Genomic DNA, 8,978 nt, shown 5'->3' with positions numbered 1-8,978 from the left:
CGCTCACTTGGCCTTTCTTAAAACCTTGGCTTCAACTTCCTCCCAGCCAGCGAGGGAATGTGTCAAGAAAGTATGGCTCGTGACTGTACACGCGTAGATTACGGTGCTGTGATCTGCATATTCATTGCGACTGTCTTATGTTTTAAGACTCACACGAATACCAAAAAGCAATAGCAGAGCTATAGTTAATACCAAAAAGCATTAGATGGGCTATAGTGTACAGATATCATGAATACTCATGGTTATATGTGTAAAGAAAAACGAAGGTTTCTCAGAAGAAAATGAAATGTTTATTTCAAAGCAGATTCATATCTTATGTTGTTGTCTTTCTCCCCGAACACATAAACTCCGTAAAAGATTAACAAAATGTTACCATTACATCATCTAGTGTTGATTGTATTTCACTCCCACTCGCCACGTACTTAGGTCCAGCGACATTATCCCAACAGTGAAAGCCCGTAACACCTGCTCTCCCTGTGGGTTAACGCAGTTCATTGTGCGAGTCTGTATCGTCTGTTTACCATGGCGGGAAAAGATATCAAAAGTCGATTACAGGTCAGTTTATAAAGCGGTTCGAGGCAGGTGTTGGCCCTGAGCAACAAAGCCAGTACCAGCTCCCGCCCTGTAGGTCACGCTTCTTGTGCCTCCGTCTCCAGCACGGAAGGTGTACTGTCCCCTCACGTTCAGACTGGCATCAGCATCCTCAGAGCGAGAGCTGGTTGGTGTTTCGTAGCTGAAGGAGTAACCTCCGTCAGGAGAAAGAGAACTCCTCACTGCTGCTCCTTGTTGTGGCTCTGAAAATAAATATACCATGGCTCCTGTAGCTGGACTTGGTGATCCGGCAGGAGCAACAGGGAGGTCGTACCCCTCGGCAACGTAGCCAGTCTCCGCCCCCGCCCTGTAGTTGACGGTCCTCGTTCGTCCATCACCAGCACGGAAGGAGTACTGTCCCCTCACGTTCAGTCTGGGATCAGCATCTTCAGAACGAGAGCTGGTTGGTGTTTCGTAGCTAAAGGAGTAACCTCCGTCAGGAGAAAGAGAGCTCCTCATTTGAGCTCCCTCTGGTGACCCAGAAACCGAATATACAAGAGCTTCCGTCGAGGGAAGTAGTGATTGAGCGGGGTCCTCAGGAGCAACAGGGAGGTCGTCCCCGTCAGCAATGAAGCCAGTTGCAGCTCCCGCTCTGTAACTAATAGTTCTTCTTCGTCCATCTCCAGCACGGAAGCTGTATTGTCCCCTCACGTTCAGTCTGGGATCAGCATCTTCAGAACGTGAGCTTGTTTTGGTTTCGTAACTGAAGGAGTAACCTCCGTCAGGAGAAACGGAACTTCTCAGTTGCGCTTCCTCTGGTGATCCTGATGTTGAAGATGCGAAAGATCTTGTCGAAGAAACTAAAGGAGATTCAGCACCTTTAACCAAGGGAGTTGGTGATCCAGCGGGAGTCTCGAGAGCAACAGGTAGGTCGTCTCCTTCAGCAGCGAAGCCAGTGTTCTCTCCCGGCTTGTAGTTGACGGCCCTGTCTCGTGCATCTCCGTCAGGAGAGACAGAGCTTTTCAACCGAGCTTCTTCGGGTGACTCTGATGGTGGAGATGCAGCGGCTTTAGACTGAGGAACTGGAGGAATTGCAACATCCACTACCGAGGGAACTGGTGATCCACCAGGAGTAACAGGGAGGTCGTCTCCCTCGGCAACATAGCCAGTCTCCGCCCCCGCCCTGTAGTTGATGGTCCTCGTTCGTCCATCACCAGCACGGAAGGAGTACTGTCCCCTCACGTTCAGTCTGGGATCAGCATCTTCAGAACGTGAGCTGGTTGGTGTTTCGTAGCTGAAGGAGTAACCTCCGTCAGGAGAAAGAGAGCTCCTCATTTGAGCTCCCTCTGGTGATCCAGAAACCGAATATACAAGAGCTTCCGTCGAGGGAAGTAGTGATTGAGCGGGGTCTTCAGGAGCAACAGGGAGGTCGTCCCCGTCAGCAATGAAGCCAGTTGCAGCTCCCGCTCTGTAACTAATAGTTCTTCTTCGTCCATCTCCAGCACGGAAGCTGTATTGTCCCCTCACGTTCAGTCTGGGATCAGCATCCTCAGAGCGAGAGCTGGTTGGTGTTTCGTAGCTGAAGGAGTAACCTCCGTCAGGAGAAAGAGAGCTCCTCACTGCTGCTCCTTGTTGTGGCTCTGAAAATGAATATACCATGGCTCTTGTAGCTGGACTTGGTGATCCAGCAGGAGCAACAGGAAGGTCGTCCCCCTCGGCAACATAGCCAGTCTCCGCCCCCGCCCTGTAGTTGACGGTCCTCGTTCGTCCATCTCCAGCACGGAAGCTGTATTGTCCCCTCACGTTCAGGTTGGCATCAGCACCTTCAGAGCGAGAGCTGGTTGGTGTTTCATACTCAAAAGAATAACTTCCGTCAGGGGATGTTGAGCTCCTCACTTGTGCTGCCTCTGGAGACCCTGATGTTAACGATGCGACGGCTCTTGCCGAAGGAACTGAAGGAGAAGGAGCAGGTGATTCAGCGGGAGCCTCAGGAGCAACAGGTAGATCGTCCTCTCTTACCGAAGGAACTGAAGGAGAAGGAGCAGGTGATTCAGCGGGAGCCTCAGGAGCAACAGGTAGGTCGTCCTCTCTTGCCGAAGGAACTGCAGGAGAAGGAGCAGGTGATTCAGCGGGAGCCTCAGGAGCAACAGGTAGGTCGTCCTCTTCAGCAACGAAGCCAATGTTCTCTCCCGGCTTGTAGTTGACGGCCCTGTCTCGTGCATCTCCGTTAGGAGAAACAGAGCTTTTCAACTGAGCTTCCTCGGGTGACCCTGATGCTGGAGATGCAGCGGCTTTAGTCTGAGGGACTGGAGAAGGTGCAGCATCCAGTTCCAAGGGAACTGCTGATCCAGTAGGAGCAACAGGCAGGTCTTCACCCTCTACAACATAGCCAGTGTTCTCCTCCGGCTTGTAGTTGACGGCCCTGTCTCGTGCATCTCCGTCAGGAGAAGCAAAGCTTCTCAGATGAGCCTCTTCGGGTGACCCTGATGCTGGAGATGCAGCGGCTCTAGTCTGAGGAATAGCAGGAATTGCAACATCCGGCACCAAGGGAACTGGTGATCCAGCAGGAGCAACAGGCAGGTCGTCCCCGTCAGCAATGAAGCCAGTTGCAGCTCCCGCTCTGTAACTAATAGTTCTTCTTCGTCCATCTCCAGCACGGAAGCTGTATTGTCCCCTCACGTTCAGTCTGGGATCAGCATCCTCAGAGCGAGAGCTGGTTGGTGTTTCGTAGCTGAAGGAGTAACCTCCGTCAGGAGAAAGAGAGCTCCTCACTGCTGCTCCTTGTTGTGGCTCTGAAAATGAATATACCATGGCTCCTGTAGCTGGACTTGGTGATCCAGCAGGAGCAACAGGAAGGTCGTCCCCCTGGGCAACATAGCCAGTCTCCGCCCCCGCCCTGTAGTTGACGGTCCTCGTTCGTCCATCTCCAGCACGGAAGCTGTATTGTCCCCTCACGTTCAGGTTGGCATCAGCACCTTCAGAGCGAGAGCTGGTTGGGGTTTCATACTCAAAAGAATAACCTCCGTCAGGGGATGTTGAGCCCCTCACTTGTGCTGCCTCTGGAGACCCTGAAGCTGAATAATCGACAGCATCAACAGAGGGAACTAGTGATCCAGCAGGAGCAACAGGGAGGTCGTCCCCCTCGGCAACATAGCCAGTCTCCGCCCCTGCCCTGTAGTTGACGGTCCTGGTTCGTCCATCACCAGTACGGAAGCTGTAGCTTCCCTTTACGTTCAGACCAGCGTCGCCGTCTTCAGAGCGAGAGCTGGTCGGAGTGTCGTAGTTGAAGGCGTAACTTCCGTCGGCCCCGTACGTCTTGTGGACGCCTCCAGCTGGCAAGAGGCTGTAGGTGATGGGTACCCCTTGTACAGAGGAGGGGCGCCCTTCTCCAAGGAGGACGAGCCTGTTGATCACCGCCAGGAACAACACTGCCTGCAACATGATGCCAGAGTGGTCAGAGGACGGTGGGACCACGGGAATACAAGGGAATACAAAGACATTCAAAGGAATACAAAGGAATTGAAACACCAGCAGACCATTGGGGCCTTTCGAGGCTGTCTTTTAAACATCTTGTTTCCTTAATACCAAGTTCAGGTACCTATATATCGACCATCCCCGAGGGGAGGATGAACACCTGGGTTAGGTGTAGGCCGACTGCCACTCCGAGGATTCGAACCCATGCCGGTTCGATACCCTCGATTGGCCTGAGGTGACTCATAGTCATTAACGCTAGCCACTACACCACGGAGACCTGTGTGTGTGTCTGTGTGTGCGTGTGTCTGTGTGTGTGCGTGTGTCTGTGTGTGTGTGTGTGTGTGTGTGTGTGTGTGTGTGTGTGTCTGTGTGTGTGTCTGTGTGTGTGTACAGGTCATAGTCAGTCTTGAGTTCTTCATCAAACTCTTCATAATATGTAAATAACATTACGTCTGAACTGTTCTTTCTGTTGCTATGCTCTGCCTGCCTTCGTGTGCGAGACACACCGGAACGATACCGTCTGGACACAGGGACAGTGGAAAGAAACACTGTTGATGATCACAGAGGAAAAAGAAAAGAAATTGCTAAATCTTAATCGCTCGCTGGGCGTAGCTAAACCTCTCATCTTAGTAATAATTTCTCCTTTCCCTCTTTTTCTTAACTTTCTTTAGAAGGAAAAAAAAATTAGTCTCAAATAAGTAATGCTTTCAAAGTATGAGGAATGCAGGACTTTAAGCAACAAATGTGGGAGGGAGGGAGAGGAGAGTTTTCAAGACTTGAAATCTGTCGAGGAAGTGTTGGTAGTGAGGCTACAGACGAGGCATCAGGGTTGGTGGGGGCTGCAGTGTTGTGATGAGGTACTTACTCTACCGTCCAGCGTCGCCATGCTTGCCTTCCACACACACACACACACACTGACACGTCTGCCCTACTAACCAACTGCTTTATATACCCTGGTGGTGGGCGTGGTGGCGAGCACACAACCTGGACCGCTCCTGCCCAACCAACGCCACGCCCTCCTCCTCCTCCTCCTCCTACCTCCTACCTCCTCAACCTGCTCTGCTCACAAGTTTTTGTAGGCATTGCTATTGAGGTCTTTGGTAGGTGTTGCTCCTGCTTCCAGATGCCTTTGGTCCCGATACACTGTCGGTGTTGCTACTGCTTCCAGAGGTCTGTACTCCCGATACACTGTAGATGTTACTTCTGAGGTCTTTGGTCCCGATACACTGTCGGTGTTGCTACTGTTTTCAGAGGTCTGTAGTCCCGATACACTGTAGGTGTTGCTTCTGAGGTCCTTGGTCCCGATACACTGTAGGTGTTGCTTCTGAGGTCCTTGGTCCCGATACACTGTCGGTGTTGCTACTGTTTTCAGAGGTCTGTAGTCCCGATACACCGTAGGTGTTGCTTCTGAGGTCCTTGGTCCCGATACACTGTAGGTGTTGCTTCTGAGGTCTTTGGTCCCGATACACTGTAGGTGTTGCTACTGTTTCTAGATGCCTTTAGGCCCGATACACTGTAGGTGTTGCTACTGTTTCTAGATGCCTTTAGTCCCGATACACTGTAGGTGTAGGTGCCCTCCCACAGTGCACGAGCCACACTTCCCTCAAACAGAACCCTGGGGACAGTGTTGCAGCGTTACGTCCACCCGTGACCCTCCTAGTCCCACCGACCTCTACTGTACCTGTCATTCGCAGCCGTTCATCCCTGCCGTATGGGATGATGTGACCGTGTGATGCTGTGGGATTATTCCGTCTGTGTCTCGTCGTGAGACGCAAGCCAAGAGCAACTTCAGTTGTCACTGGGATTTTCCATGTTTCTGACCACAAATTTCTAGTCCCAGGCCCGAAACCCGAGCGCCCAAGTGTGATTATGTGACTATGATTATGTGAATCGTTTGGTATGTCAAATTGGTGATTATCACCACTATAATCTCTCCCAATCGTTTCTTACTATGGTAATGCCCCAGCACCAGAGGTGCTGCCACCTGTGTCTATCGTACACTCACAAGCGTTACCGGTATGGAAGATGAGACGTCCTTGGACACCCGATCTAATTTACAGCTAGGGCGGGATGCTCGCTCCTGAGCCCCGCCAGGAGGCCGAAAAAAAAGAAGAAAACTTGTCACAAGACGACCAGGCCTGGCGAAGGTGGTGGTATTGACGGCGACGGAGACGGACGGACGTTCCCGTCCTGGCTTCGTTGGACAGGGGGAAGGGTTCCTCGAAGTTTCTCTGTCGCATGATTTGCGTTTGGCTGTTCTTTGTACGTCACGACTCCTTCCCCCACCCACACCTGGGTCTGCTCCACTGCCGCTGACTCTCTCTCCCTGTTTTGTCCCTACTCCCCACCCACTCTCTTCCATATCCACGGACCCTCTCCCACACCACCCACCCTCACTCTCTCCCACACCTTCTCACTCTTTCCCACACCCACCCACTCTCTCCCACTCCCACCCACTATGCCCCACACCTACTCACTATGCCCCACACCTACTCACTATGCCCCACCCCTTCCTACTTTATCCCAAACCCACCCACTCTGTCCGACATGGAATTTCTTTATCCCTCACCCACCATACCCGGTTGCACATGACCTTCCACCAACTCCTTCCTTGCGTCTCCTTCCTCTGTCCTTCACACCACTGTTTAATTTTGATTTCCATCTTCCTTACCCACCTGCCGTGTTCCCTCATCCACCTGCCTCACCGTCCGACCCCTGAATCCAGCCTCATCCGCCTATTGCATCCATAATCACGGCACTGGGCCAGTCAGGTGAGCGTCGGTTGGTGCATGGCGAGAGAGCGGTCTGGCTAGATGAGGGGTGGGTCCCGCTCAGGGGCTGGAGCTCTGCTGCCTCTCGTGCGCTGGTCTGGAAAAATGAGACTCACACCGGGGAGAAGCATTACCAAAGCTGGAGCTGTATTCGACTGAAAAATCTAAGTTTTTTTACAAGAAACATAAAAACATTGAAGAGGAGGAAGAGCAAGACGGAAGAAGAGGAATGAAAGAGAGATGAACTACACGTTCTAGTATGGACTGGAGAGGGAGGAATACAGCGAGGCTGCTGGCCTCTGCCACTGATATATTCAGTGAGAGCTAGACCCCACCTGCACACTTATCATCTTCCACAGTGAACTGGTTAGAAATATGAAAAAGGTAATTATTTAACCAGTGTATATATATATATATATATATATATATATATATATATATATATATATATATATATATATATATATATATATTCATACTATTCGCCATTTCCCGCGCTAGCGAGGTAGTGTTAAGAACAGAGGACTGTGCCTTTGAGGGAATATCCTCACCTGGCCCCCTTCTCTGTTCCCTCTTTTGGAAAATAAAAAAAAAAGAGGGGAGGATTTCCAGCCCCCCGCTCCTTCCCCTTTTAGTCGCCTTCAACGACACGCAGGGACTACGTGGGAAGTATTCTTTCTCCCCTATATAAACAGGCAGATAACATTTCATTTGTCTGTATTATTTACCTCAGTAATTATGAGTAGCATCCTGTGCCAGTACGAGCAGACATGAGGTACTGGGACGTGTTTACCACGCCAGTACCTCCCAGTACAGGACCCAGACCCAGTGGACTTCGATCGTCAGGAAACACATAGGATCCCACACAGTGCAGGACAGCAGCAGCTGCAGCTGCACCAACTGCAATAGCACAACCTGAATCTGCTTCCCTGCAGCTGAGGCGAGGTGGACGAGAGAACTCCACAGGGAGTGGAGTTCTGTCTCGTTGGGGGATGACAGAACGCGGTGGAGTGGACAACACCCACAGAACTGTCTTCAGAGAGGTGATGCCTGGGTGTGAACCAGTTTCCCTCCCCCCCCAACTTGAAGGAGCGTCGCTGCTTCAAGTCTGTTTACGGAACACGTCCATGCAGGTGGGAATTTCTAAGTTCTCCATCCCTGTCTGTATGGAAAGACATGAGTCTATAAGACACAGAAAAACATGGCTTTATAGACCTCAAAGACACAGAAAGACATGAGTCTAGAAAGACACAGAAAGACTTGAGTCTATAAGACAGAAAAACATGACTATATAAACTTCAAAGACACAGAAAGACATGAGTCTAGAAAGACATGAGTCTAGAAAGACACAGAAAGAAATGAGTCGAGAAAGACACAGAAAGAAATGAGTCGAGAAAGACAGAAAGAAATGAGTCGAGAAAGACACAGAAAGACATGAGTCTGTAAGACACAGAAAAACATGACTTATAGACTTCATAGACACAGAAAGACATGAGTCTAAAAAGACACAGAAAGACATGAGTCTAAAAAGAAGAGGACTGTTTTTTCTTGGGGGGACGACGTCGCTGCCCTGGTGGCACCGGCCACTGAAGCCGTTTCGTCCGTCAGTCTCGAGCGTGGTAGGCAACGCGTCCCCCACCCCGCCACACCCCGGGACGAACCTGGACCGACTCAACAACAACTTGCCCTTGAACCCGCTCCAGCAGGGGAGGAACCAGTACTATGACGCGGCAGGAAACTTGACTGGTCGTGCATCAAGGACATCCTCCTACTGCCGGCATCATGAACCGGTTCCGAAACATCTCCAGGTTGAGCAGATGTGTGTTCCACCCCGCCCAGGGACACAGCGTCTCTTATAATCAGTGGGATTGGAAGCAGTTGAGCTGCTTCGGAGCTTCGAATCGTCGCCCAAATGAGGCAAGGGGCCTGGCTGGTGCTGGAGGGAGCCAGGGCCAGAAACCTGGGCGTAAACAGTAATGGCAGACGATTGTAGTGAGTTTTCATACCTTAGTGATGAGGTTGGACGTAGTTGAGACTTTGGGAAGAAATTATACGTCTTCGCTCATGACCAGGTCCCATGTTACAACCTCCTTCATGACCAGGTCTCATGTTACAACCTCCTTCATGACCAGGTCTCATGTTACAACCTCCTTCATGACCAGGTCTCATGTTACAACCTCCTTCATGACCAGGTCTCCTGTA

At 51.0% G+C, this 8,978-nt stretch overlaps 1 protein-coding gene across 1 annotated transcript; it reads right to left on the bottom strand.

Annotated features, from left to right (window-relative positions):
* Nucleotides 1-267: 267 nt before the first annotated feature.
* Nucleotides 268-4,921, bottom strand: LOC139747019 (uncharacterized). The gene is made up of 2 exons (XM_071658756.1): nucleotides 4,871-4,921; nucleotides 268-3,963 (listed from the first exon to the last, which is right to left on the bottom strand). Exons 1-2 carry the CDS (start codon nucleotides 4,889-4,891, stop codon nucleotides 562-564), a joined length of 3,423 nt encoding a protein of 1,140 aa, XP_071514857.1. The 5' UTR covers nucleotides 4,892-4,921; the 3' UTR covers nucleotides 268-561.
* Nucleotides 4,922-8,978: the final 4,057 nt, after the last annotated feature.

Source organism: Panulirus ornatus, chromosome 67, assembly GCF_036320965.1.
Source record: "Panulirus ornatus isolate Po-2019 chromosome 67, ASM3632096v1, whole genome shotgun sequence".
Taxonomy (NCBI): Eukaryota; Metazoa; Arthropoda; class Malacostraca; order Decapoda; family Palinuridae; genus Panulirus; species Panulirus ornatus.
The sequence above is the reverse complement of the archived record's forward strand: the minus strand, read 5'-3'. Positions and strand labels throughout refer to the sequence as shown.